Source organism: Polychytrium aggregatum, assembly GCF_025602895.1.
Source record: "Polychytrium aggregatum strain JEL109 chromosome Unknown BJ171scaffold_29, whole genome shotgun sequence".
Classification (NCBI taxonomy): domain Eukaryota; kingdom Fungi; phylum Chytridiomycota; class Chytridiomycetes; order Polychytriales; genus Polychytrium; species Polychytrium aggregatum.
The window spans coordinates 139,207-166,274 of record NW_026516231.1 but is presented as its reverse complement, the minus strand read 5'-3'; the positions used below and the strand labels follow the sequence as shown (position 1 = coordinate 166,274).

Below are 27,068 nucleotides of genomic sequence, written 5' to 3'. Positions count from 1 at the left end.
GCATCTGATGGGCGCGTGTCTGCGAGATCGACTTGCAACTGCATCTCCACCATCAATGAGCCAGGCCGAACCTGCACCCGCAACCGCCCCGTGGGCCCCGTATTTCGACTCTTGCGACGACGTCCGGCTGCCCGAAACAGACGATATATCCTTTTACTTCCATCTGAAAACAGCGGCCTGCGCGCTCGCATCGCCGATCTCGTCCTGGATGCTTCTGGCGCTCAGCGCCGGCTCCCGCTTCTTGATCCTTGACTTGGCTTGCTTTGCGTCCTCAACGTCTTTCGAGTCTACCAAATCAGATCCCAGGCCGGCCCGTTGTTTATTATGCACCATGGCGGCGGCCACTCGGCCCTGACCTGGGCCCTGGTCTCGGCGCATATCAAGTCGCAGCTCCAGAACGACTTCTCGGTGCTCTGCATGGACTGTCGTGGGCACGGTGAGCGTTCTCGGTCGAAAGGCAGAGCCTGGTATGCACCGATGAGGCTGGGGGATGGGGCTAACTCTGGATGGATTTTGAGCCAGTGTTCAGTTGCTGACTCTGCTGTGACCGCGGATGGCTTTTGGCAGGATCCACCCACACCTCGGACGACGACAACCTCAGTCTGGCGCAACTCGCCGATGATCTTGCCAATGTTGTCAATTTCCTCTACCCTACACTGCCGGAGCAAGTCATTCTGGTCGGACACAGGTAGCTTTGCATCGACAGCCGTACACTCGAGTCAACGACCACCGTGCGAACCGGCTTCATCCGCTGACCCACAACCTGCCTTGCTGACTCACTCCAGCATGGGCGGCCCTGTCGTGGTCGATGCAGCCTCCCGCAAGTTGATCAAGAACGTTCTGGGCGTCGTCGTCATTGACGTCGTTGAGGGTGAGTCCTGATGCAGAACAGTGTATGAGCCAAACCAAGCGGCTGGGCCATTCGCAGAGCATTCGCAGAGCATTCGCAGAGCAATGCCAACATGGGCGGTTTGGATGCACATGTGTTCTGTCGATCCCATCATATCGGGTTACTGATTTCCAGGGCTTGCCATATTGGTGGTTGCCGGCTCGTTGCAGGAACTGCGATTGATTCGTTGCAGCACATGCGGTCTTTGATCCGATCCCGCCCAAGTCGCTTCAAGTCGCCCGCCGAGGCTATCGACTGGGCGTAAGCTGGAGCGAGGGACAATGTCGCAAGGGAGCTTCGGACGCCCTGCTGGCAAAGGGCAGATCGATCCAGGGGCTGATGTGTTGCGGATTATGTCTTGCTAGTCTCCACAGCAATACCGTGAAGAACCATGAGGCAGCCAGTGTCTCGATCCCGTCCCAGTTGGTTCCCGTTATGGGCGCCGACTCCTCCAAAGTCCTCTACTATGAATGGAGGGCCAAGCTGCTGAACTCGGAGCCATACTGGATGGGTAAGGCCCACTGAATTGTTGCCTGATTGCACCTGGGCTCGGGATCGTACGCACCGCAGACGGCTCTTGACGGTCGAGTTTAACCGATCTGTCGCTCACCAGGATGGTTCACGGATCTCTCGTTAAAGTTCCTGACCGTCAGAGGAGCACGACTGCTGATCCTTGCAGGTGAGTGAATGATCGTTCTCCTGTGTGGATCCGGCCGTTTCGAGCTGGGAATCTGGGACCAAATGGGGCCCCGGGGAATCACTTAACGTAGCTACCTCAAACATGAAGGGACGGATCGGCTCGACAAGCCCCTGACCATCGGTCAGATGCAAGGTATGTGTCGGCACAAGCGGCCGTCCCGTTGAAGGATCGCCACTCGCTGCGGTGATACCACCGATATGGCTGGTGGGCATGAATCATCGGCACCAGTGTCGCCCACTCCCGCATGTGTCGCTCGCTCCTGAATATGGCAAACAATGTGTGCAGGCAAATTCCAGATGACCATCTACCCCGAGTCCGGACATGCTATCCAAGAAGACGTCCCGCACAAAGTCGGCGATTCGCTGATCGAGTTCTGGAAGCGCAACCAGCCTCTCAAGCTGCCCATCAAAAAGTTTCCCATCCCGGCAAATCCGCCCAAGCAACATGCCATGAAGCTCGAGCCGGCTGTGAGAGACTGAGCAGTGAGTGTGTTGGCCCAAGGAAGTACTTTTATTTCGCTGCGGGTCCCGCCATGCGAAACCGGGCACAGCGTCGATGAAGCAGGGCGTGGTATGTTCGAGGCAGCCGGTCGCTTGTTTCTGGGCCCAAATACAACCAATCCAATAAACGGGACACCCCGAATTTTACACTATGAAAAAATTTCATGTTAAAAAAATGAGCGAGAACGAAAAAACGCGCTCTCGGAGCCACCTCGGTCGGCGAGAAGAGCAGTCTCTGGCGAGAGACCCCCGAGGGAAGGCGAGAAGCCTCTCGCCGTCACACACACACACTTTGCACACACACACTTTGCACACACACACTTTGCACACACACACTTTGCACAAGGGAGTCAAACACCTCCCATCGACCATCCCAAGAGGGATGGCAACCCCGAAGTGGACTGCCCAGAATATGGGCGACCCGGCATCCACTGTCGAAATACTCAAGGAACAGTGCGAGATACTTACAGTCAATCCAGAAAGAAACGGGACACTTTCCCTTTCTGGCTTCAGATGTCTGAAGCCCGCTGACTGACTTGTAGGCCCAGTGGGCAGGCCATGGCATTGCACTCCTGTCTTCGTTGGCAATCGAGTGGTTTTGGTTGGTTTGGGAAGCATGGTCTTGAATACACTCGGCCGATCTCCTGTGGCGATGATCGACTGGCATACCGAGATCATATTCCTGGCGCATTGATGTCTCGATCCCACAGCGTATGGCAGCTTGCACAGCTCCGGACAAAGTGTGGTTTCTCGATATCGAGATGCTCGACCTTCTCGAGTCGCTTGGCTTCCCGGCAGTGTGAGCACACCTGGGATGTGTTAAACTCGTTCACCGAGCACACATGGATCTTGGAGACGGATCGGTCTGGTGGGCGTCTCTGGTGATGGTGGAATTGCTCAAAGTATTTGACGAACCTGAGTCTCCTGGGACTGGAGGCATATCCCTTCCCCTGTTTCCAGGATGCATTCCCAAAGGCAATCACCACTTCGGTCTCCTTCGGTGCCTGGTCGATGACTTGCTTGCACATCTCGTGGACGGTGCGCTGTCGCTTGCTGTGGAGATCGAGTCGCTTGAATCGCCGTCGCCGGGTCAGGCTGAAGTACAGCTGTTTGTCCAGCATGTCTCCATCGAACACATGGCGAATGTATTGCAGGAATGAAGCCAACCCAGGGATCTTGGGACTTGGTGTGGCACTCATCCATTTCTGCAGACCAAGGATCTTGTGGGTGCTCTGGATCCACTTGGTCGCCTGGGTGGTACCTTTCGCTTGCGGGGAGCCATCTGGCGAGAAAATAGCGACAATGGCTGGTTCTGCCCTTGGGGAAGAAAAATTCTCCTCAAAACCAGCGCATTTTGGGCTGGCAGAGATACTGCGCAGTGGCGTCCTTGATTCAGATCCAGAAACGCATCGCTCGCTCAATCAGTCGTGGGAAGACATCTTGTCAAGGTGAGTCTTGCCTGATAGCCAAACGATCATGTCATCTCGCTGACACACAGCCACGCTTGACTAGGTTTCCAACCAGAGAGATTCAGATGGTGGTGGTTCTTGTTCGCAATCGGAGTGGAGCTTCCAACAATGATACAATTGGTCATTCCTCCACACCAATTGCCCACCACCACCGTCAATCGGCTCAAGGTGATATCAAATGCCTTCAACGGACGATGGCCGGATTCCAACTTTTGCTGCACCACATCCAACGTGACTTTCAGGTGACCGAGATGAGCAGCCGCGAGGGGCCGGAAAAAATTGATAGTGTTAGTCGTTGAGCAGATATGTTGCTGCCCAACACCAACGCTTACTTGCCATGACCGTTCGCCACACCCTCGACTTTCGCTCTCTTGCCCAAGGGCAGAAAGTGACTGTCCCGTTTCTTCTGGATCAACTGTACAGGCCCAAGTCCATTATTGCAGTCGTGAATGCGGTGATCGGGATGTCCCTCTTTGTGCCGGGAACATTCCCGTCAGCGATCGTGTTCTTCGTCTGCTCGCGCTGGTTGAGCCGCCATGGCTCCGAGCATCCCCGCAGTCCCCTTCGCCGAGCTGCCCATCGAGATCCTCCTCAATGTCTCGACCTTTCTCAGCACACCACGAGACCTTCTGCGCCTTGCCGCAACCAACATGAGGCTTCGCCATGCACTGGTCCTGCGGTTCGGCTTCTTTTCCGAGCTGCTGGAGGCTTGTCGGATCCACTTTGCCTGCGAGAGCAAGTCGGTTCTGGCCGCTCTCATTGACCGAGAGCAGGACGTCCTTGGTCGGCGTTTCCTGGCCTGGGCAGAGCATCTCGTCCAGCGCGGACTTCTGATCTCCGTCCACTCGCTGCTTGATCTTGAACAGGCCTCCGAAACGGCTGCCCAGCGCTCTCGCTGGAGCTGGGTCGACCGGCTCCTGGACTGTGGTGCATTGCCGAGCAATACCAGTCTCGTCTGCTGCTCGCGAGAGGGACAGCTTGACCTGGTCAAGCGTATCCTCGGCTTTCACCAGCCATTCGTCTCGATCGATGCGAGCGACCGACGTAGCGGCCATGTCGTCGATATCCACTTTCGCGACGACCTTGCGCTGCGGCAAGCCAGCCTCAACGGACACTCATCTATCGTGGAGTTGCTGGTCCGGTGTGGTGCATGGATCGAGGCCGGCAACAACGAGGCCCTTCGCAATGCTTGCTCCGCCGGCTGGCTCGAAACCGTCCGGATCCTGGCCCAAGCCGGGGCTGACATCCACCTCGACCAGGACGAACCCCTGCTGCTGGCGGTCGAGAGCGGCAATGCGGCACTCGTCGAGTACCTCATTCTTCACGGAGCCGACGTCAACACCCAAGGGAGCGCCGCTCTCAGAGCTGTGTGCAAGGACTCTCTGCCCGAGGCCGTCTCGCTCGCAAGGCTGCTGATCGACTCGGGCGTAGACATCCATGCTGCCGAGGAGGATGCACTCTGTATGGCTGCCATGAACGGAAACGTTGGGCTGGTCCAGCTGCTGCTCAGGAACGGTGCCGATCCGTTCGTCTCGGACCAGATGCCGCTGAGGCTCGCCGCGGAATGCAACACCCATGCTGGTGTTGTCAAGCTGCTGCTTCGGCAGGGATGCGATGTGTCTGTTGCGGCAGCGGCATCTCGCAACAACGAAGTCAAGGACATACGGTCATATCTGCAGCGCCGTCAGCGGCAGCAGGGCCACTCGGACTATGACTAACAAGCTGCGAGGCCGTCCAATTGATCCGCTGGCCTGCATCTCTGGCTGCCAGGTAGAAAGGATTCCTCCTCGGGTCAAATCGCGGTGCTCAAGCCATGCCATGGCTGTGATGGTGATGGTTCAGACGATGGCTCGTGCAAGAGCAACACCCAAGATCAACATCCCGCTGCCAGCGACTGGTGACACCCATAGCGGCAACGACGGATCAATGGCTATCATGGATGCCACTCAAATACATATCAAGTATTCTGAAATAACGGGGGGGGGGTGCCGCTTTTGTTTTCTTGGGGAAGCTGTACACGTCGTCGCCCAACTTGATTCTCACCGCAGTATGTTGATGAGACTCATCTATGCCAGGCAGCAACCAAACGAAGCACAGACGACAACCAGATGACAAAGGGTGGGGGATCGGGGAAGATCGAGGAGACACTGGGTCTCGCAAAAGACAGGGGGATTGGCCTAATCGACGACAACAGAGGATGGAGGGGCAAACGTGGGCGGGCATGGATTGGCGAGGGAATGGTGGAAGTAGAAATAGGGGGGGGGAGTGATAGAGCGAGACAATAATGGAATAGCAAGACAGAAATGCAAACCAGATATGCGCACACACGCAAAACACGATAGAAATATGGAGTTGACCTCACATCCGGGGCCAAGGTAACAAAGTGTAGCGCCGTACTCTAGGCCTGCTGCTGCTGCTGCTTCTTGGCGGCGGCCTCAGCCTGCTTGACCCGGTTGTCGTTGGCAGTCACTATGATGTTATCCAACTTGGCTTGCTGCTCGGCATTGACGACCTGCTTGAGCAGAGTAAAGGCAGCGGGGCGGCTTGCAATGCTGTTGAGAGTCTCCTGGAAGCGGATGTAGGCATCAACGTCGTCGAGAGGCGTGGTGTGGAAGGGGTCTTCCTCCATGATGTCTTCGACAAACCAGTCGTCAAAGTCGTCTTCGTCGTCGTCGCCCGCGCTGATCTTGCCTTGTTCCTTGCTCAGGAACTCGAGGTACTCTTCCTCGCTGATATTGGCAACGTCGCCACCGGCTTCGTCGTCGTCGTTGATCTCATCGAGATCCTCGTCGCCTTCGTCATCGTCCTCATCCTCTTCCCAGTCGGCATTGCTATCGTCGATCACCTTCTGGCGCTCTAGCGACATCAGGTAGGTTGGAGCAGCGTTAGTGGCGTATCCAGAATCGAATGCAGTGAAGCGAGACAATCGTGCTCTGAGCCGCGATCCATATCATCGCACGAGAGTTAGGGCCTCGGTTATGCTGGCGGAGAGAAAGTCTCACCTTCGAGGGCAGCAGGGAGGGAATCAAAGATCGAGACCATGACGGCAACAATCTGGGCGTAGCCGGACTGCACCGAGGCAGGCAGCGACTCGACAGGAAGATCCATGATGGCGCAGATCGCGCTGATGCAGAGCTTCTTGTCGTGAACACGAGTAAAGTCCTCGAGATGCTTGAACCACAGAGTGAAGAAGGTGGTGGTCAAGCCCGCCTGCTCGAGAAGCGCCAGGGTCGCAGTGGGGTTGTAGAAGATGCAGTTGATGACGACCTCGAGGCAATGGATGCGGAAAGGATGGGAGCGGATGGCCTGGGTGTCGTCCTTGAGGTAGCGGAAAGCAAGGTCGAGGAACTGGGGGATGTACTGATCAACCTGGCCACGGAGGTTGAGGAGCAAGGACTCGATCAGCTGGCAGGCATAGATTCGGTCGGTTTCTCCGGCCTGGGCGGAGACAAACACCTGTGGACAAGGCAAGCCATTGTTAGCTGGAGAGTAGGCGGCACGGTAGCAGCCACAAGCGGGTCGGCCGAATGAATGACCAGAAGGAGCTGGTATCGCCAGCCATCTTACCGATTCGATGATATCGTAAATGATGTGCTGGTAAGCCTTGTTCTGGACGAAGACCTCCTTGCCGAAGGAGATAAAATTGTCCAGAGAAGGAAGCATATCTGCGGGAGGGAAATCGTGGAGTTGGCTCGCTGTGCGAGGTACAGTTGTAAAGCGGTGCGGCACACTGCCAAACTTGGAGATCTCAACACCTACTCTGGATATAGTCCACGGCATCGGCCTTGAAGGCGCGGTAGACATAGTCAAACACAGTCCACATGACGGGGCTGATGGCCTTCAGGCAGTAGGTGCACGAATCCAGGAGCTCGAAGGTATCTTCGTAGAGATCTGTGTGCGAGATCCTGAGTGAGAGGGCGTACAAATACGCGGAGCAGGGGAGGTACCATTTCGAGCAGGTGAGGCACCATTTCAAAGTCTTACCCATGACGTTCTTTTCAAGGACGTAAATAATGATAGGGGCGACGAGGACCTCAAGCTGGCGCAAGATCTGGTTCGAGCAGATACCAAGGCTCAGTAATGGTCGAAAGTGGCAAGAACGCAACGAAAGCGGCAAGAGCGCAACGAAAACGATACGCACTGCCGCAGTGGAGAGAGGCGCAGACAGTAGCAATGACTCCGACACTACTTACGTCGGGGGAGGCATCAACGGCAACGACCAGAGTGCAGAGAGTCTTGAGAACACCAGAGGCCGCCAAAATCTTGTCGGCATCTTCGTCAAGGTTTTCAAGATCGTCGCTGTCAAAGTTGACCTCGCCAAGGATACGCATAAACGTGGCGGTCTGAAATGCGGATATGAACGGCACTGGTTAATGGTGGCACAAGGCTCTCCCCAAAGACGGAGTATCCACCCATCGAGAGACGCCTCTGGCCGACGCAAAGTGCCACTTACCATCTGGGTAGTCAGCTGGATAGCAAAGGGAGTCAGCTGCTCGGCGTAATCGGCAACAAAGTCTTCCATGACGTCGGACAGCGTGTCCATGTCAATCTCGTTGGTGAGGTTGAGGAACGCCTGCATGATCTCCGGTGCATGGGGGATCATGGCAGCGTGGACTATCAGTGGTGGTAAGGGAGGAGACAGTCATTGGTCAGCCCCTGCAGCAGCAACAAGCCAGCTCCTTGACAGAGCATTGCATTGCTCGAGGATGGGGCCGAGATAGGCCAAAAAGTTCACAGAAGCGGAAGGCAACGGACAAAAACCCACTTTCGGCGTATTCCCGGAAGGGGCCGAGAGCCAAAGCAGCAGTGATGCGGACAGGAAGTTCAGGGTCCTGCATGGCGTTGAGGACCTTCTGGAAGGAGAAGATCTTGTGCTGAACGAAATCCACACACGAGGATGTGAGCGACGGCGTGATGCGACAGTCAGCAGTATGGCACGGAGAGCAGTCTCGAGAAGCCGCGGCGGGCTGTGAACTCCGACGATTCGGCCTACCTCGGGGTTTGCGAAATCCACATCGATGTAACGGTGGATCAGGTCACAAGCCTGTGCGAGCAAATATCAAGGTCAGCGTTCAGCGGCTCAGGCGAGGAGCTTCAGCCCTCAGCGCGCTCTGCTCTGGTCAATACAGAAACGGCAGAGGCTATGCGTCTGAGCACATGATGCAAAAGATACAAGCGCAGACTCACTCTCAGACGCAGGAAAGCGTGGGGGCTATCGAATTCGGGGAACACGTGGGTAATAAGGAATTGATCCATCTGATCTTTGATCGAAGACTGGGTGGCGGAAATGATGGGTCAGCAAATGCAGGGTCGACCGCAATCTGCTCGAGCAGGTAGATCCGCGACCATTGACACACTCGAGACTCTCACCTGCTTCTTGAGCACATCAAAGGCAAGAACACCCATCATGTTCAGGGCGCCATCCTTGCGGCGAGGGTTGCGCTGGCCCTCAGGAGTGCTGTTATACTGAGTGAGGATGTTGTTGATGAGGGTAACCACGGGGATGAAGGTCTGCGAGAAACGATCGCGGACGATGCCAATGAGGAGAACCTCGGCGGCAGCAGACAGGCTATAAAAGCTCTCGATGGGATCTATGCAAAGACAGCACGATTAGAGATCGGATCGCCAGTAACTTTTCCCAGAGCGCGAAGGTGCAAGTGCCACGCACTCCACGAAGGCCATCAGTGAAGGCGACGATACCGACCGACTTTTTTGTTGATGAACTCGACCGGGTTCTCTTCCCAGACGCTCTGATCTTGCTCGCTGAAGCAGAGGGCAGGGAAAATGAAGTTCTGGATCAGCATCTCGAGGTGAGGCTTGATCAGCGCCCAGGTATTCTTGTGCTTGACACAGTCGGCAATGAACGTGGCGAGCTGCTGCTTGACACGGCTCGAGAGCCACTGGCCGGCAACATGCTGGTGGATCTGGGCCAGGAAGGTTTGGAGAATGTTGGGGGCAAAGTGGTTGAGGAAAGTGGCGGCGAAGGCACCGTATTTAGGATCTTTGAGGTTGGTTCCGTAGCTGAGAGGGGAGGGCAGCGCGCAGTGGTCAGATATCGTTCGCTTAATGGATGACTCGCATTCAGCACACAACAGCTCTTTCGCGATGGTAAAATTGCAACGAAGAGATTGCGGCTTTGCACACTGGAGTATGGGGGACAACGGGGAGCCACTCGTTGACAAGGCTCATGATGGCAGGTCCTGTCGTACCAGCAGCTCCTGAGAACCGCATGCAGACCTACCGAGAGAAGAGCTTGAGGAGGCAGTGGTAGGCCCACTTCTTGGTCTTCCACCAAACGTGGGCTTCGCGATCCTCGTCACTGCCCTCGAGCGAGCAGGCCGGAGGAGGCTTCTCGACGATCTTGATGAAAATGCTGCCCCAGGGTACGATCCAGGAAGATTCCTGCTGGATCGCCGAGAGTTCGTACTGGGATGCGGTTCAGCAAGGCCCGAGTGAGTGCTTTATCCAGACGATTGGGCAGAGCTGCAAAGGGCAGAGAGTAGGGCCTCCTACCTGGATCGACGTGTGGTAGATCTTCAAGACGAGCTTGAGGATCTCTGCAGCCTCGATCGTCTCGGATTCGAGGACGCCGTTGGCAATGGCCTGGATGGTCGGGAAGACCAGCTGGATGATCTCATTCAGAGGAGTTCTTTTCTCGAGCTTCTTGAGACTACATAGTGGAGAGATGGACGGGCACTGAGTCGTCGTCGACTCAGGAAGGGCGATGGCGACGGACAGACGAAGATAGCGGCCGGTTTGCGCAAAAGCGGCAACATACTGGAAGACCTTGACGAGCTCCCTCAAGAGCAGAAGACCGCCATAGACGTGGGTGGAGTCGTTGCTCTGGAGCATCGAATGAAGGCTCTGGAGAAATCCGGGCCACTTATCGGGATAGTCCGAGTTGAGGATGATGCTGATGGAGGCAATCAGCTGCTTGCTGGGGAAAGACGAAGATGTGACATCAGCACAGAGCGCCTCCGAGGCAACGGCATGTACGAGCGACCAAGCCATATTCCATGGGGTCCACAATCACAGCATGGCGATCTGCCAGGAACCGTCGACAGAAGGCGCGCCACCGGAAACAGAGCACGGCAGTCGCCAATATGTTTTCTGGCCAGGGCCTGATTTCAGAAACAGCTGCCGGGAAAAGATCATTACCGGATGGTTTCGGGTGAAATCAAGAGGGCCTCGACAATGGACTGGCGCACGATGGCACGGTCGGCTTCGCCGATGGCCTTGTCACGGGCAGGCTCCCATCCCTTCTGGATGCGGTTCTTGAAGAAAATGGCGGCTGACGGAATAGAGACACCGTGTGAGCTGTAAGGCCGCAAAAACAACATCGAAGGGCCGATACGATCGTCAGCAGACTACCCACCAGCCTGGCGAACGGCCTGCTCTGAAGCTGGAGTGCCGATGATTTGCAGGAGGCTGGAAACGAAGCCATCGTTTTCTTCAAGCTGCAGCATCGAAGCAACATGCACACTTTGTTAGCACCGAGCACAAGACCACCCAAGCATGGACACATCTGCTTCGACAACGGCAGCCTGTGCATTTTGCGAGGCCGTCTCGGATCATGTTTGGTTAGGACACGCAGTTCCCATGACCGGTTATCGAGAGCCCGATGATTCGACCCAAGGTCGACGGCGCGAGCCAATGCTGAATGGAATAGCCAAGCCACTCTGGCCACGGCCGAAAGCCTCTTGCTGAGACGCAGTGACCAGGACGGTATGTGCTTGCGGCTGTGGCCTTCGCATCTGCCGTGGGCTTCCACCGAGATTGCTGTACCAGATTGCGGTGCTGGCGGGCCAATGCTCCTTGCCGAAGTGCTGGGTTTACCTTGTGAAGCTCCAACTCGGCCTGCATGCGGACGTTGGCATCGGACGAGAAAGAGGCGCCAAAGATTTGATAGAGGGCAGCTGGGTCCATGTTGGCGTATGAGGAGTGGCGGGTGGGGTTCAAGAGGACAACGGAAGTGACCAGCGAACGGCAGGAGGGCGGATTCGGGACAGAACGAAAGGGGACCAAGGAGGAGATGTGCTGACAGGCCTCTGGGCGACGTTATTGATCAGACGGCAAGGCCAACACCTCGAGCAAGCTTGTGCAGACGGACCCGGGAGGGAGGATTTGGGCGAGCCTGGGCAGGTTGGAGCAGCCTGGGAAGAGGCAGAAAAGCGACCAGGACCGCCGCACACCAGAGACCGCCAGCGAGGAGCGCTCTGCGCCTCGCCGGCCCATGTGCGCTGTGTCCGCGCGCACACAAACAGCGTGCGCAGCCGCGCCGATCGCGTCTCGGCTGCGCCCTCGCCCTCGCGGCCGTCTCGCGGTCGTCTCTCCAAAAAAAATTTCGCCTGTGTAACGCTGTCTGAGTTGCGAAAAAAAAGTTTGGGCGACGCCGTGCAGATCACCTGGCCGGCGCCGCAGCCACGCGAGCAGCACGTGGCGGCACCCTGGTCGTCGCCGCCCCTGGCGCCATGAGGTCACGCACACACACACGCAGCCGCTGGATATAGCCGGCCGGGTTGGCTGGCCCTGCTCCGTCGCCCATCCTGCCTTCGACACCGCTATTGCATCCGCTGTGCATCCGCTGCATCCGCTGCATCCGCTGCATCCGCTGCATCCGCTGCATCCGTTGCATCCGCTTCTGCCTTCCCTGTCCCGGAGAGCCCCAGTCCCCGTCGCCGCCGATACATCATGAGCAGAGGATCCGGTGGTACGTCGCATTGTGGGCTGCGGGGCCGGCTGGATGGCGACGATCACGCCGCTTCCTGGGGCGGCCGTCGGGATATCTGCATTGCGACCCAGCCATCCATGTGCTGCCGCCTCCGCGGGGCTGTGGCCTCGCGATCGGGCGGACGGCTGCGTTTGCGTTCCTCGTTGCGTCGACATTCCGCTGAGCATCAAGACGTGGCAACTTCGCTTCTTGACGCTACTGTTACTTTGATGCAGCTGGATACGATCGACACATCACGATCTTCTCGCCAGAAGGCCGTCTGTACCAAGTCGAATATGCCTTCAAAGCCATCACAAACGCCGGAATCACCGCGGTTGGAGTCCGAGGCAAGGACTCGGCGGTTGTCGTCACTCAAAAGAAAGTCCCTGTACGTTGCTAGCGCTGGGGTGACGAGCAATGTCTGCAGAACACTTGGCCTCGCCGTTGGAGCATATCACCGCTAAGACGACGTGGACTGGGAACCCGTCGCCGGGCACATCCGCAGAACAGCGCGCTTCTGTCTGCCCGTCCGTATGCTTTGCGGCTGTTACCTGTTGTGCATTGCTGTGGGCAGTGTGTGCAGATGCCTAAACTCGTTTTCCTCGCGGTCCTCCGCTGTGGCCGGGGTCGATCGCTCCCTCTGGCTTTGGACCTTCCAGGACAAGTTGCTGGATCCCTCGACAATCACCCATGTCTTTCAGCTTACCCCCAAGATTGGCTGCGTCATGACAGGCTTGATCGGTACGACTCGGTAGCGGGCAATGCGAGAGCGGCTGCGGGATCCGCTGGACTGGATAGCACAGCAGAGTCCTCGACAATCAGCAGCCCCACCCGACAAAATATCGTCCGTCATGCTCACAGACCCCTTTCCCGATCGGCGCCTTGTCCGGATGCCTTCTTCGGACCCATCAATTCCAACACCACCGCTCGACTTGGATGGCCCCTGATATGCTTATCTCAAATGGTGACCGTCCGGGTCTCCCTGAACCCCAACAGCCGATGCTAGAGCCCAAGTCACCCGGGCTCGATTCGAGGCTGCCGAATGGCGCTACAAGTTTGGCTACGAGATCCCGGCAGACCAGCTGGCCAAGCGTATGGCCAACATCAACCAGGTCCACACCCAGCAGGCGGCAACAAGACCTCTTGGCGTGTGTACGTCCCTGATCGCTTCTCACGTCGCCGATATGTTTCTCTGTCCTTGAGACCGGGGCGAGGCCCGGGGACCGATGACGACCATATCTGATCCATTCTGCCCTTGCTATCCTTTGTCGATAGCTATGATGCTGATCGGATACGACGACGAGCGCGGACCACAGCTGTTCAAATGTGATCCCGCCGGGTAAGAACAAGTCCGCCAACCGACTGTATTTCTGCCGCTGAATCATTTGGGCACTGGATTTGCTGCACAAGCGACACCCGCATCATCGCTGACGCTGGCGCTCCCGGCATATAATAGCTACTACGTCGGATACAAGGCCACGAGTGCCGGCGCCAAGCACCAAGAGGCTCTGAACCACCTCGAGAAGAAGCTGAGAAAGGATCCCGAGCTCTCATTCGAGGAGACCATCGAGGTTAGAGATTCCGTCTATCCCCATGCGCTTCTGTGACGGCACTAGGACGGGGCTCATCGCGGCCGCTGTCTCAGCATCCCCCGCGCAGCCGACCAGATTTTTTGCAGGGTATCCGCGCCGTACCTGTCGCCCTCGGCCACATCGATACCCAGCCGGCCCAGGCTATGGCACTGGCTTTGGACCACGTCTCAACCCATGTTTGCTCGCCTGTCATAGCTTGCCATCACAACGCTCTCCACGACCCTCTCGATCGACTTCAAACCGGCGGACATCGAGGTTGGAATTGTCACGGCCGATGAAACTAACTTCCGCGCGCTGTCAGAAGACGAAATCGAGGCCCACTTGACCCGCATTGTCGAGAACTCTGACTGATTGTGCTCGGAGACATGGTGTGGCGATGCCATGTTGCGCACATGGCACGGCAGCGACGGCAATACATCTTGGATTGCAAACCACAGACGACTTTTGCCCGGCGTCTGATCCCGAGTTCGCAGCATGTGATCGGTATCTTGGGACGTTAGGTCGCGTCGCCTGTGCCATGGAACACCGCAGCTCGCGACGCCTCCCCTCGTTCTCCGAAACTGCCCCGTCTCCGCTGGAGAAGCGATGGTGGCGGCCACGGCGATTGGAGGCGCTGGATATCCACGACGAGCTTTGGGGATCTTGGCCTTCCCTATTTCGGATGAGCCGGTGGCGCAAAGCATCGAGAAAGCACGATGTGGCAAATTTGCCTGGGAGAATCGTGCCAAACTCCAAATGATGGGCTGCGTCACCTTGATACCCTTACTTCACGGTGGGGTGCGCTCCTGACCCGCCCCTTTCTCGTTTGCATATATACCCACCCTTCCTGCCCTTCCCCCTGCCATCTCCACACAGCACTTTCTTCTCTGCATCTGCTCCTTATCTACCCATGTCTACGGGAGACAACGGAGCTCTAATTGCCATCGGTGTCCTCATTGCTGCCCTGCAAAAGGGTTTCAAGGGAGGCGCCCTCGCCGAGAATCAGCTCTCGGTCGCCATCAGCATCTTTGGCTACCATCTTTGGCTAGTCAAGAAAACTATCCCTTCGGCTGACTGCGGCATCTTCCATCGTGGGCTCTCCGAATACGATAAGTTTACTGTTCTCGGATGGCTGAACGAGTGTGGTATCCTCTGCAGCATCCACGACCAACAGCCACCCGAATGTATTCCGAACCCGGCCAGCCTATCCTGCGCTGGTAAGTCCGCTCTGTCTTGTCGCCCCGGTGGCTGAGGCTCTCGTGCCTGTGAGTTTGAGCTTGTGGGTATGTGCTTGTGGGTTTGTGCCTGTGGGTATGTGCTTGTGGGCTTATGACTGACCCCTCCTCCTTCTCTGTATCCGCCGCATCAGAGCCAAGACATTTAGCGGAGGCCGAAGAGCAGATGGGAAGGTGGGCGCACGCCACCTTTGGCATGATCACCTCCGTCACGCCAGCCAAGCGAGAAGCAGCCGCCTCTACCCCCACAACTTTGGGCGATGCCCGAGGCTCCGCTACTCCTTGTGATAGTCTCAATAATCAGCCCGACGATGGCGAACACACGAGTGTCAACGTCGGCGAATACACCGGGGTCGACGACTCGCTCAAAGCATCTGCCGATGCTTACCTGAATGAACTGACTCTGAACAACGCCAATCCATACATGATCTGCAAACACAAGGAAGGCATCAAGCAGCTGACTCGCCGGGAGCTCATCGATTTGGTCGAGGGTCTTTGGAAGCATGCCCTGGATAAGTGCGAGTCTACCAGCGATAGTGACAAACGTCCCAGCGATAGTGACAAGCATCCCATCGATGTTTGGGGCCGGCGCCTTGTCAAAGACCTCTGTGCCTGGGATGGCTCAGCCCAAAAGCCCACCTCGGAGCCCGACCTCGTCTGGAGAGCCAACAGGCGTGCCCTGTCTCCGCTCATTGATTCCATTCGGATACTCCAGAACACAGAGACTTCGACTTGTGCTTCGACTTGTGCTTCGACTTCTGCTTCGATTTCGACTTCGACTGAAAAGCCCAAAGATCATTCCTTCAAGCGTATCCTATTGCGCTGTATCGTGCCAAGTGAAAAGTTGGCCGCAAACGCGGGCCTGGATGACGACCAGAATAGGCGCTTGGTCAGCGCCGTGGAGCAGTGCGACACGGCCAACTTTGCCAGCGACCTCCTTCGCCACTATACCGCCTACAAGGCGGCCAAGCACACCCTCACGACCCTCGACCTGGCCGCTGCCAAGTCTGACCCTGCCGACGCTGCCAAGTCGGAGAGTAAGCGCCACTTTATCGTTGCAGGGTACAGCCGCGACTCGCTCTCCAATCTCTTGAACTCGCTCGCCGTCCGCGATACCCTCAACGATCTCAAGAGCGCCCACGCCGAACACAACGGCGACGCAGGTCCGTTTTCAATCAAGAAAACTTACAAGTGGTATCACGGCGCCCTCAAGTCACTCATCGAAATCACCATCGCTGTCGTTCTCACCGTGGTCCTCGGAATGGGCCCGCTTGTTGCCATGAGCACCTCGCGCCTGCTGCTTGTCCGAGCCGGTTTCTTCCCGAAGAGCGCACCCTGTGCTGACCACTTTATCGAGGAAGCAGAGGTATACTCTGTTGGAAGTGGGCGCGACGAATGGTGGGCCCTGATCAAGATCCGGCCGACCTGGAGTATCTGCCTCCAGATGATCCTCCTCTCGGCGATCGAGCTCTTCGTGGTCATCGGTGTGTGGTTTCTACCCATGAAAAAGCACCCCACGATCGGCTACACCTACGTGTGTCAAACTGCGGACTTCAAGTTCTGGCTCCCCCAAGCGATCGGCGGCGTCATTGCGTTCTTCACCGTCTTTGTTGGCTGTGCAATGATTGCCCCCAAGTGGGTTCGCGCGAAGCTCAAGGATTTCTACTATTTCGAAGAAAAGCATTCCCTCGCCGTGAAAGTCAGCAGCGATCCTGAACCGTGCCAATCGACGAATACTGCTTTCAGCGATTTGCTGAGCCGCACTCTCGCCAAATTCCTGAGGCCAACAAGGTCCAAGGAAACCCCGGCAACTCCGGCAACTCAGAACGACCTTGAAGCACAGCCGTTTCTCGATGTATACAGCCGATCAATTCAAAAGGACTACGAGTATTGGTCCATTTACGAAATCATCTATTGCATCATCTGCTGGATCATTGCCGGCATCATTGTCTACTTTGCCTTCTTCACCACCTACAAGTTCTACCAGGTAACGGATCGTTCTCTGCCAGCCACTCGCCGTCGCAACTGTTACAGAATGTTCCATTTTGTCTTGCGACAGCCGCGCACGATCGATACCACGCTCACGCACCCGCACTAACACCATCCACGACCATCCACCGCGCTGTCCTCGATCTTATTACATCGTGCGGGACAATCGATGCCACAGAACGTCTATGAATTTTCGGCTCTGGCTCTGTGGGCCTTTGGCGAAGCTATGAACCCTCACATGCGCGGAGGACGCAACATTGTCACCCACGAACTAATGGCGTACATCATGGTGTTTGTTAGCCTGCTCGTCGGTGCCAGCTGCGACCTGGACAGTCAAAATGCATCTCTATCACTCTAATTATACCCTGCCGATTCATTCAATACTTGTTCCTGTGTCAAATTGCATCTTTCGATATCCAAAGTCCCCTTTTGCGATTGTATCATCCAATATACCAGGAGTGTCTTCATGGAAGCCGGAACGGTGTGTTGAGCTCCTGTCGCTTGAGGCGCTTCTCAGGTGCTCCAAACAGTTTCGCTCCAATATATCCATTCATTCAATCGTTCATTCATTCAATCGTCCATTCAACTGCTATTCCTCTACAGCTTCATCACTGTTTTCATCAATACCCTTCCTCGACAGAGGCATGACGAGGTTGCGGAGTATCCCCTCGCCTCAAAGATAGATTGGCGCTGAGTGGCGGGTGGCTCCACCAACGAAATGATCCACCAGAGCTTCGAGGTGGTGGAAAATGGATCGCCAGTAGGCATCGGTATCCATTCCAGTGTTTTGATCCGAGTCATTGTCCACCAACCGCCGGCGCTGCCCACAGACACATCCGGGGTCTGGGTAGCCACCTCTTCCAAGACTCTGCCTGCTCGATTGCCCAAGACTAGTTCAGACGGAAGGATATCATGATCGAAATCCGCAACTTTTACAACGGTGAATTCCATGGCCCCGTCGACGGCCGGTATCTTGATAGCTTTGCTCCGGCGACTGGCGAGGTATGTGGAGGTCCCGCGAGACTGAAGCGAAACTCGGCCGAGCATTTGGCTGCGGACTCTGACGACGCAATTTCATCGCAGGTGCATGCCCATGTTCCAGACTCCACCGAAGCCGATGTCAATGCTGCTGTCGAAAGTGCATGTGAGCTAACCTGGCCTTGTCGATTTGGGAGCAATGCTTTGCCTCGGAGATTTGTCCGCGCCTGGGTTGTCCCAAGCGCCGTTGCTCCCCCTGGCGCCCCTGGGGCAGCTGGCCAACGCATTTCCTGCTTTTTCCAATAGCAAAGGCATTCCCAGCCTGGTCCAAGGCCACGCGACAGTTCCGGTCAAAATGCTTGAGCCGACTTGCCGATCTTCTCGAGGCCAGACTCGATGAGTTTGCTCAGGCCGAGTCGCAGGACCAGGGCAAACCCGTCTCGCTTGCGAAGCGCATCGACATCCCGAGGTTATATGTACCCCTGACCCCGGCCTCAGTGACTCGCAAGCCGACTTCAGTCTCCCATCCTTTCTGACATTCCTTCATCTGGTCTCACCTGGTGCTCCCTTGGCGTCCAGGGCCGTTTTGAACTTTCGCTTCTTTGCGGAGAACATCAATCACCTGGAGGAAAAAGCCACCGAGTTGGACGGCGTGGCTTTCAACTACGTGCATCGCAAGCCGTGTGGAGTGGTATGCGTTCGGGCCCGGCAAATCAAGTCGGTGCTCTGAAGTGTTCTGCTTGCGGGGCAACGCCGCTGACATCTTCTCCTGACTCGCACCGCAGGCAGCTCTGATCGCACCCTGGAATCTTCCTCTTTATCTACTTACCTGGAAATTAGCGTATGCGTCGAGCGTGATGGCAGCTAGCCAGCCAGTATAATGTGTGAGCGAGTACAGCGTGCGAACGAGCCGGTCCAGCTGCTGTTCGGTGCTGTAGTTGCGATCGCTAATGCATTTCCATTCCACTTCCGTCTCTCTCACGCCCCCAATCGGTCCCGTCTCCAACGATTCTGCCCCTCAGACCTGCACTGGCTGCTGGATGCACAGTTGTGGCCAAGCCCAGCGAGTTTACGTCCGTGACAGCTTTCATGCTATGCTCGCTCGTTGTTGAAGCCGGCTTCCCGCCAGGCATGTGTTTCGCTGCAATCTATCGCTCCGGTTTGCGAAATATCGGGACGAATGTGTCTGAGTTGTGTGTCATTGTGAAGGTTTATTCTGCAGTTCAGCCCACATTTACACATTGACGCTTCGCGCTTTACGGATGCTAACCAAAGCGGGGGGGGCCACTGTGTCCTCCGCAGGCGTGGTCAATATCATCTTTGGAAGGGGCCAGCCCGCTGGCGCAGCGCTGGTGCAGCATCCCAATGTGCCTGTTATTTCATTTACTGGGGGTACCGCCACCGGCGAGTCGATTTACCGCAGCTGTGTCCCAAAGTTCAAGAAGACTTCATTGGAATTGGGTATGCAAGCAGTCGCGAGCATCGACCAGCATGACCAGCGAGCATTTCAAGTGTGGAGCGCTGGTATACACTTGTCGAGGGACTGTTCGAGTGCCGGCCGTTCAACGGGATAGCTAACTTACGGATGCCACTGATCTTGCCTTGCGATACAGGTGGCAAGAATGCCAATATCGTGTTTGCGGACTGCAGTTTCGAGGAAGCCATCGCAGGGAGCGTCCAGGCGGCATTCACGAACCAAGGCGAGATCTGTCTATGTGAGTCTCCCGTCGGTGGTCACAGAGACCAATTCGATCCCTGATGACAGCCTGGTCGACAAAGATCCTGGCATGGGTGGAGGGAACCTGACACTATTCCAGTCGGAGGGAGGCGTTCGCACCCACTAACCTCTCGTGGACTTGGGCATGTGCTCCAGGCGGCAGCCGCATCTTTGTTGAATCGACTATCTTTCCAAAGTTCCTGTCGGCCTTCATTGAAAAAGCCAAGCAATTGCGCATGGGCGATCCGGGCGATCCAAGCACCGATCTTGGCGCTCTGGTCAGTCTCCAGCACCTCAACAACGTGCTTCGATATGTCGATATTGCCCGCAAGGAAGGCGGTAAGATCTGGACTGGCGGTCAACGTGTCCAGATGCCCAAGTTTGAGGATGGATATTGGATGGAGCCTACGATCATCACAGAGTAAGAGCGCTCGCCGTTCTGGATATCGGAGCGGCGACCTATGGCATTCAAGTACGGAGTTGGAGGGCCCTTGACAAAGCGTGAGGAGGGTAGGCAACCGTGGCGGTGCCTTACAAGTGCGCCTGTCTCTGATCATTAGGCTCAGTCCAAGCTCGACATGCTGTCAGCAAGAGATCTTTGGGCCCGTTGTGACACTGGTTCCATTCGAAGGCGAAGAACAGGCTGTGGAGTTTGCCAACGGAACCATCTACGGCCTCTCGGCCTCGGTTTGGACCGAGAACGGACGCAGGGCCCAGCGGGTCGCGCATCAGTTGAATGTAAGACCTTGGCAGTCGATCTCGGCTATCGGTCTCGGATCTCGGATCTCGGATCTGTGATCTGTGATCTGTGATGACGTTTTGTTGCTTTGGTTGAGAGCGGTTCCTCGAACTAAACATGCGAGCAATATTTGTCCTGGAGCACTTACTGGTGCAGAGTTTGTCGAGCGAGCTTCCGGTTTCAGAATTGTTCAGAGTTGATCCAGACTGCATGATCAGAGCATTTGACTGACACCTCTTGCTCTAACGAACAGGTTGGGACGGTATGGGTCAACTGCTGGATGGTCCGTGATCTCCATATGCCTTTTGGTGGCGTCAAGATGAGCGGGATCGGCCGTGAGGGCTACAACTACTCGATCCGCTTCTTCACCGAGGAAACAGCGGTGGTGCTCAAGTACTAAGCATCACATACTCTGGGATAATCGCAAGAGCCTGCTTGAGTGTCTGCTTGAGAGCAAGGGGTGATGCATGTGCTACTTTATTTTGTCGCTCTCGCCCAAGTGAATCCGTTTGCAACTAGAGGCGCTCGATTTCCTATATGACAGCGGTACACAGCGAATATCTATCGCCTTGCGGACAATGGATTAGTCTGCCGTCAAATTGCGATCCAAAAAAATCTCGACGCGAGCCGAGTGACGATCGACGCTGGGGACAATGTCTCGTTGGATGTCCGAGTTGCCTGGGTGGTGACGAGAGTGTTTGCGTTGAGAGCGATGGTGATAGCAACACGGGCGATGGTGTTGTGGTTGACAAAAAGAGTTGGAGATGTTCAGCAGAGGGTTGTTATGGAAGATAGTCCGTGAAACGTGGATAAGACAAGCACTCTATTGTGCCGCTGCGGCATATCCAAGGTGCTCGTCAAGGTCACGCACCTGTCAAATCGAGTCTCCTCAAGGTCTGGTTGGAGTCCAGGGCACTCAACAAGGACATTGCACCCACACTTGACATTCTTGAGGCTGCCGTCGTGGCGTTTGGTTGAGAGCAGCCGCGAAAGTTGGAGGAGGGGAATCGGGTCGATTGCTCGTAGTCAGAGACCGGAACAGTATCCGGCCGAGACCGTGCATACTCAGGGTGATGGGAGGGGGAGGTGCTTACTGTTGAGATCCAGCTTCTGTAGGGCAGTGTTGAGGCGCAATCCATCGGCAAGAATCGACACACCTTGGTCCTTGATCATGTTATCTATGGGGTTGAGTGAGTGAGTGATGAGTTCAATTCAAGAAAAGCGAGGCAAAGTTGGCATCGGCTCCGAGTGTAGCTGCCATACCATCCAAGCCCAGGACACGCAGAGTGCTATTGACTTTGAGAGTCTGTCCAAATGCCTCGGCCGAGATCCAGCCGAGCCGATTGTCTGTACAAAGATATACAGGAGTGAGCGCCACGAGTGACATTAGGGATTGGTCTGTGGAGGCTGTGGTACACCGACAGAACGACGGATAAATCTGCACAAGAGATCGATCCAAAAGCAGACGCTGCAAAAGATGGCAGCTACAGACTTCGAAGATTGAGATTCTTCAGCGTCTGGTTGACTTCGAGAGCATTTGCTATGGCCACGGCGCCTTCATTCATGATACCGTTGCCTAGATGAAAAATGATAGGAGTCGCAATGAGTGAGTCCGCATGGCCTTGGAGGCGCAGTGAGAGTTGCAGCGCTCTGAGGCACAATGAGTGAGAAACGCACGCTGCAAATCGAGGACTTCAAGGTGGCTGTTGGTTTCTAGAGCTCGCGCCAACGCGATAGCTCCGTCCGGCCCGATTCGATTGTCTGTCGCCGACATGTGGGTGCGTATGCGTATGCGGGTGTCAGTGTCAGTGTCAGTGTCAGTGTCAGTGTCAGTGTCAGTGTCAGTGTCAGTGGGAGCTTGGCATGCCTATGGCTGATGGCGGTTCTGGAGACGGGCTTTCGTACGGCCCATACCTCGAATCTTGAGCACCCTCAATGTTTTCGACTGACGGAGCGGTTGAGCCAAGGCCTGTGCGCCGTCGGCGCCCATGCAAACATCTTGTCGAGGCAAGTGAGCGAGTCGTCGATTAACGATGAATGCAGGTCAGCCAGACTTTGCCACGGGGAGGCCAGAGTCGATACCTGACAAGACCAAGGACCGGATGGAGGTGTTGAGGCAGAGGGCCTGCGAGAGACTGGCGACTCCCTGGGGCCCGAGGAAATTGGCTGTGTGGTGCAGGACAGATGCTCAGAACGCAGCGGCTAACAAGGACATGAAGGACTGAGCGGCGTGATGACAGCAACTCCCAATAGGGCCGAGTCGAGCTGAGCAGCAACGGAAGCAGGCAAGATGCCTGACGGTCCCCCACTTGTTAGATCGAGAAACGAGAGTGTTTTGGTGCGGACCAGTCCCTCGGCCAGGAATGCAGCGGCTTCGGGCTCGATTCCGTTGGCTGGTCGAGGAAATATGGGACTGTGAGCCGCATGGTTCTCAGCAGATGTCAAAGTAAATCAGGGCCGCCTGGGATGCAGCGACGCTGCCCACCTCTGAGCTCGAGGTACTTGATTGTCGAGTTGACTTCGAGCAGCTCGGCGATGGCACGAGCGCCACCGGCAGCGATGGTGTTTCCTGGAAGGGGAGAGCGGCATATGGATCGACAGACGTCCATCAGGTGCAAGCAAGGACATGGTTTGACAATTCGACACTGGGGAATCGACACTGGGGAGTCGACGACGCAGGTGTTGGCAGATGGCTCACCGTCCAAGCAAAGCATCGTCACCTTCTGGTTGGGTTTGAGGGTGTTGATGAACGTCATGAAGGGGATACGGGCTGCGGCGGCGGACACAATCATGAAACATGGTCGGTATTTGTTATACCCGCGACAGCCCGATGCGGCCGAAAGCAGGCTGGGAGCAGCCCCGCACATCCATCGCTATTCATTTGCGGGACATGTGCTTCAGCGGCCTCCACTCGCACCTCGGAAGAGCCTTGTGGCATTGAGGGATGTAATGTCAGAGCTGTTCAGGGAAGAGCAAATCAGCTCGACGTTCTTGGTGGCGATTCCCTTCTTCACCCGCTTGTTGCTGATGGCCCGGTGGACAAAGTGCGGGGCTTTGAACCGCAGGATGGGGACGACGGTGCAGAGCGAAAGAGCGTCTTCGGACGAGAGCAGGTTCAGGATGGCCTGGTGAACGTCAAAGTTGTGGAAGAACAGGTCGGAGGCGGGGGACGGGAACATGGCGACGGGTTTGGGCCGTGGAGGCGAGAGAGTAGAGCGACGGGATGGCGAGAGCGACCCAAGAAGGATGGCAAGACGGCGAAACGGAAGGACGACGGAGATGGACGGCGACCAGGCAAGGGTCGGGTCCAAGAGAGCAGAACGGCCGCTTCTTGGCAGAGGCGCAGACCGACGCTGCTTTGGTGCCGAGCGAAACGGGCAGCGACCAGGGCCAGTCCAATGGCCGGAATGGAGCGATGGCTCAGCCAATGGCCAGTCCCACCAAGCAGAACAGATCCCAAGGCTCCCAGCGGTCGCACCGTACACTATGAAAAAAGTTCTTGTTAATAAAATGAGCGAGAACGATAAAACGCGCTCTCGGAGCCACCTCGGTCGGCGAGAAGAGCAGTCTCTGGCGAGAGACCCCCGAGGGAAGGCGAGAAGCCTCTCGCCGTCACACACACACACACTTTGCACACACACACTTTGCACAAGGGAGTCAACCACCTCCCATCGACCATCCCAAGAGGGATGGCAACCCCGAAGTGGACTGCCCAGAATATGGGCGACCCGGCATCCACTGTCGAAATACTCAAGGAACAGTGCGAGATACTTACAGTCAATCCATAAAGAAACGGGACAGTCACTTTCTGGCTTCTGAAGCCCGCTGACTGACTTGTAGGCCCAGTGGGCAGGCCATGGCATTGCACTCCTGACTTCGTTGGCAATCGAGTGGTTTTGGTTGGTTTGGGAAGCACAGTCTTGAATACACCCGGTCGATCTCCTGTGGCGATGATCGACTGGCATACCGAGATCATATTCCTGGCGCATTGATGTCTCGATCCCACAGCGTATGGCAGCTTGCACAGCTCCGGACAAAGTGTGGTTTCTCGATATCAAGATGCTCGACCTTCTCAAGTCGCTTGGCTTCCCGGCAGTGTGAGCACACCTGGGATGTGTTAAACTCGTTCACCGAGCACACATGGATCTTGGAGACGGATCGGTCTGGTGGGCGTCTCTGGTGATGGTGGAATTGCTCAAAGTATTTGACGAACCTGAGTCTCCTGGGACTGGAGGCATATCCCTTCCCCTGTTTCCAGGATGCATTCCCAAAGGCAATCACCACTTCGGTCTCCTTCGGTGCCTGGTCGATGACTTGCTTGCACATCTCGTGGACGGTGCGCTGTCGCTTGCTGTGGAGATCGAGTCGCTTGAATCGCCGTCGCCGGGTCAGGCTGAAGTACAGCTGTTTGTCCAGCATGTCTCCATCGAACACATGGCGAATGTATTGCAGGAAGGAAGCCAACCCAGGGATCTTGGGACTTGGTGTGGTGCTCATCCATTCCTGCAGACCAAGGATCTTGTGGGTGCTCTGGATCCACTTGGTCGCCTGGGTGGTGCCACATCGATGCTGGTACTCCTTGTTGGAGAACGACACGATCTTCTCGTTGGCGCGCTGTGCCTTGGTCACCTTGACACCGTCTTGCTCCTGGATGGATGGTTGACCGGGTGCTCGAATGACAGCGGCGAAGATCGATCCCACACCAGGGTCGATCCCAATCCATGTGGTCCGAGAGTCGTCGATGGGACCGACTCTGGCCTGGATCCTCTGCTCGGGAGTGAGCTTGGGTGTCTTGTCCACGGGTTCTGGCTTGACATCAGGATCCTTCTCCAGGATCTTGTATTTGAGTGTGGTGATCGAGCACCCGACCCCATCGGTGATCTCGCAACCAAAGAGCTGCTTGCCTTCCTCCCTGGCACCAAAGAGTCTCGACTCCAGCTTGAAGTTGGTCTACCAGAAGGTCTCTTGCTTTGTGGTGCCATTGACCTTGGTCTTCAGGTCGTCCCACTTGAGACCAGTGCCAGTCTGGTATCCAAGGATTTCCCACAGTGCTTTGGTGTCGAGCTTGATGTACTTGGCTCTGGCATCGCAGAGCGGGACCAAGGTACACTGTGCTCGAGGGATGTTGAGGCGCTTCTTGGTCTGGGCAAGCCGGTCGGTGATGCGCTTGATCCGTTTCATGTTCACAGCGATCTGCTTGCACACCTCCTCGTGCTGGGTCTGGAGATCTTTGAGTCTGTCAGCCCCGATGTGGTGGATGGGTTGGCACATCTCCTCGTTCAGTCGCCCACGCTCTCCTTTTAGAACATCGGTCACCCTCGCGAGCCTGGGAATGATCATCTTCTGAAAGACCACCATGAAGAGGGCCTCCTTCAGGTGGGTCAGCCGAGAGACTTCACTGGCCAGTTTCGATACAACTCGATACAGGTCCTGGTGGCTTTCGTACCGAAACTCATACAACTGGTCGGCATGGTGGGCGAAGGATTTCCTCAGATCACCGAGGAGTGTCTTGGAGAGGGGATTCTCCATCAGCTTCATACACTCATCGACGTGTGTATGACGTTTCACATCCTTGGGAGCAACCAGGACCAAATTGCAGTATCGACGGAGGAGAGACCAGTATCGATCCACGATGTGGGTCTCGCAGTTGACAGCATAGGTCTTGACAGCCAATGCGAGAACCTGCGAGCCAGTACCCTTCGGGAGGGACACTGGAGGCAGGACACACGACTTTCCCCATGTACTTCGGTACATCTCATATGTGTCGAGGATGTGCCTGTCATCTTTTGGGGTGTTTGTCCTGGCACCCACTGTTCCTGTCTGCACCATATTGAAGCACTTTCGAACAAACGCGGGTTCACTCGACGACACGGTGGGGAGGGTGATGCCCTCGTCCAAGCACCGCCTGAGATGCAGCTCCAGGAGACGAGATGCTTCGTACTGCACGTGTGTCATGGCCCGGACAGTCTCCTCGATCTTGTCGTGCAAGGTGTCGTTCTTGATGATGGCATCGAGGGTGCACTTGATGATCGAGTAATCGGCCTTGACTTGCTCGTTGGGCCACAGCCAGGCAGGGTAGAGCTCCAGAGTGGGTTATAGAAACGGCACTTTGGGGTGTTGCTTCTGGCATGACCCTCTTGCTTGCACGTGGCACATACAGGGACCTTGGGTGCTTGGCTGACCATTTCAGCGACCGAGGCAGGGCTGCTGTCGATTCTGGCTGTGCACTTCTTGGTAAAGGGCCTAACATGGTTGGTCAGGCCACAGGCACGACACGATTTGATGACGGGTTTCTTGGCCACAGGAGAGTCACTGGGTGATCCCGGGTCGGGATCGGGGGGTGTCTTTCGCTTGGGAGCCATCTGGCGAGAAAATAGCAGCGATGGCTGGTTCTTGTCAGGAACGGAGCTGGACTTTGGCACCAGACAGCTGATGGTAGTCGAACGGACGGTCGTAGGACGAAGGGGAGTGTATTCAATAGGCTAAGGGCAGGATACAAGAGGCAAGGTGAGGTGCTGGTTCTGAGGCCACAGCACCTCGTTTATATCTCTAAACGCCGTCCTTGTTCGCC

The 27,068-nt window shown here is 56.2% G+C and overlaps 8 protein-coding genes across 8 annotated transcripts; 5 read left to right on the top strand and 3 right to left on the bottom strand.

Annotated features, from left to right (window-relative positions):
• The first annotated feature begins 37 nt into the window (after nt 1-37).
• On the top strand, nt 38-2,249 carry BJ171DRAFT_165386 (Pp2a-specific methylesterase Apo form). Its single transcript, XM_053105904.1, has 9 exons — nt 38-145; nt 277-436; nt 568-688; nt 786-871; nt 1,060-1,150; nt 1,255-1,400; nt 1,503-1,568; nt 1,677-1,721; nt 1,875-2,249. Exons 1-9 carry the CDS (start codon nt 56-58, stop codon nt 2,066-2,068), a joined length of 999 nt encoding a protein of 332 aa, XP_052964742.1. The 5' UTR covers nt 38-55; the 3' UTR covers nt 2,069-2,249.
• A 1,540-nt stretch (nt 2,250-3,789) lies between these two features.
• BJ171DRAFT_165403 (ankyrin repeat-containing domain protein) lies at nt 3,790-5,379 on the top strand. Its single transcript, XM_053105905.1, has 2 exons — nt 3,790-4,229; nt 4,425-5,379. The coding sequence occupies exons 1-2, from the start codon at nt 4,095-4,097 to the stop codon at nt 5,274-5,276; spliced, it is 987 nt and encodes a 328-aa protein (XP_052964741.1). The 5' UTR covers nt 3,790-4,094; the 3' UTR covers nt 5,277-5,379.
• A 137-nt stretch (nt 5,380-5,516) lies between these two features.
• Nucleotides 5,517-11,693, bottom strand: BJ171DRAFT_562390 (armadillo-type protein). Its single transcript, XM_053113268.1, has 18 exons — nt 11,395-11,693; nt 10,934-11,015; nt 10,717-10,849; nt 10,337-10,495; nt 10,072-10,228; nt 9,800-9,984; nt 9,263-9,579; nt 8,929-9,149; nt 8,746-8,832; nt 8,552-8,602; nt 8,324-8,432; nt 8,012-8,172; nt 7,752-7,901; nt 7,543-7,609; nt 7,318-7,449; nt 7,126-7,223; nt 6,561-7,014; nt 5,517-6,414 (listed from the first exon to the last, which is right to left on the bottom strand). The coding sequence occupies exons 1-18, from the start codon at nt 11,482-11,484 to the stop codon at nt 5,957-5,959; spliced, it is 3,111 nt and encodes a 1,036-aa protein (XP_052964740.1). The 5' UTR covers nt 11,485-11,693; the 3' UTR covers nt 5,517-5,956.
• A 433-nt stretch (nt 11,694-12,126) lies between these two features.
• BJ171DRAFT_461084 (nucleophile aminohydrolase) lies at nt 12,127-14,296 on the top strand. Its single transcript, XM_053108466.1, has 7 exons — nt 12,127-12,268; nt 12,505-12,656; nt 12,928-13,009; nt 13,265-13,420; nt 13,544-13,607; nt 13,725-13,839; nt 14,056-14,296. Exons 1-7 carry the CDS (start codon nt 12,250-12,252, stop codon nt 14,209-14,211), a joined length of 744 nt encoding a protein of 247 aa, XP_052964739.1. The 5' UTR covers nt 12,127-12,249; the 3' UTR covers nt 14,212-14,296.
• A 430-nt stretch (nt 14,297-14,726) lies between these two features.
• On the bottom strand, nt 14,727-16,102 carry BJ171DRAFT_512850 (uncharacterized protein). Its single transcript, XM_053111696.1, has 2 exons — nt 15,209-16,102; nt 14,727-15,056 (listed from the first exon to the last, which is right to left on the bottom strand). Exon 1 carries the CDS (start codon nt 15,640-15,642, stop codon nt 15,220-15,222), a length of 423 nt encoding a protein of 140 aa, XP_052964738.1. The 5' UTR covers nt 15,643-16,102; the 3' UTR covers nt 14,727-15,056; nt 15,209-15,219.
• A 1,873-nt stretch (nt 16,103-17,975) lies between these two features.
• On the top strand, nt 17,976-20,897 carry BJ171DRAFT_583780 (betaine-aldehyde dehydrogenase; the record flags this gene model as incomplete). The annotated part of the gene is made up of 11 exons (XM_053114268.1): nt 17,976-18,065; nt 18,147-18,207; nt 18,348-18,510; nt 18,621-18,732; nt 18,827-18,882; nt 19,064-19,200; nt 19,344-19,502; nt 19,655-19,756; nt 19,915-20,179; nt 20,319-20,496; nt 20,751-20,897. The coding sequence occupies 11 exons, from the start codon at nt 17,976-17,978 to the stop codon at nt 20,895-20,897; spliced, it is 1,470 nt and encodes a 489-aa protein (XP_052964737.1).
• Nucleotides 20,898-21,080: 183 nt separating this feature from the next.
• On the bottom strand, nt 21,081-23,676 carry BJ171DRAFT_583779 (uncharacterized protein; the record flags this gene model as incomplete). Its single annotated transcript, XM_053114267.1, has 12 exons — nt 21,081-21,175; nt 21,369-21,452; nt 21,592-21,675; nt 21,761-21,844; nt 21,990-22,073; nt 22,175-22,258; nt 22,412-22,495; nt 22,580-22,663; nt 22,807-22,890; nt 22,983-23,066; nt 23,196-23,267; nt 23,415-23,676. The coding sequence occupies 12 exons, from the start codon at nt 23,674-23,676 to the stop codon at nt 21,081-21,083; spliced, it is 1,185 nt and encodes a 394-aa protein (XP_052964736.1).
• Nucleotides 23,677-24,920: 1,244 nt separating this feature from the next.
• Nucleotides 24,921-26,062, top strand: BJ171DRAFT_512832 (uncharacterized protein; the record flags this gene model as incomplete). Its single annotated transcript, XM_053111695.1, has 1 exon — nt 24,921-26,062. A coding segment is annotated over exon 1 (522 nt), but the record flags the coding sequence as incomplete, so codon positions are not given.
• Between the last annotated feature and the right edge of the window lie 1,006 nt (nt 26,063-27,068).

Coding starts and splice junctions, on each gene's coding strand:
- BJ171DRAFT_165386 (XM_053105904.1), top strand. CDS start 56: ATGAGCCAGGCCGAACCTGCACCCGCAACCGCCCCGTGGGCCCCGTAT. Junction 146..276: donor GGCTGCCCGAAACAGACGAT/ATATCCTTTTAC, acceptor TGCGTCCTCAAC/GTCTTTCGAGTCTACCAAAT. Junction 1,569..1,676: donor ACGACTGCTGATCCTTGCAG/GTGAGTGAATGA, acceptor TCAAACATGAAG/GGACGGATCGGCTCGACAAG.
- BJ171DRAFT_165403 (XM_053105905.1), top strand. CDS start 4,095: ATGGCTCCGAGCATCCCCGCAGTCCCCTTCGCCGAGCTGCCCATCGAG. Junction 4,230..4,424: donor TGAGGCTTCGCCATGCACTG/GTCCTGCGGTTC, acceptor GATCTTGAACAG/GCCTCCGAAACGGCTGCCCA.
- BJ171DRAFT_562390 (XM_053113268.1), bottom strand. CDS start 11,484: ATGGACCCAGCTGCCCTCTATCAAATCTTTGGCGCCTCTTTCTCGTCC. Junction 10,850..10,933: donor GCAGGCCGTTCGCCAGGCTG/GTGGGTAGTCTG, acceptor CTATTCCGTCAG/CCGCCATTTTCTTCAAGAAC. Junction 6,415..6,560: donor CCTCCCTGCTGCCCTCGAAG/GTGAGACTTTCT, acceptor TGATGTCGCTAG/AGCGCCAGAAGGTGATCGAC.
- BJ171DRAFT_461084 (XM_053108466.1), top strand. Junction 13,010..13,264: donor CGTCATGACAGGCTTGATCG/GTACGACTCGGT, acceptor GAACCCCAACAG/CCGATGCTAGAGCCCAAGTC. Junction 13,421..13,543: donor AACAAGACCTCTTGGCGTGT/GTACGTCCCTGA, acceptor CTTTGTCGATAG/CTATGATGCTGATCGGATAC.
- BJ171DRAFT_512850 (XM_053111696.1), bottom strand. CDS start 15,642: ATGCTTGTCACTATCGCTGGGACGTTTGTCACTATCGCTGGTAGACTC.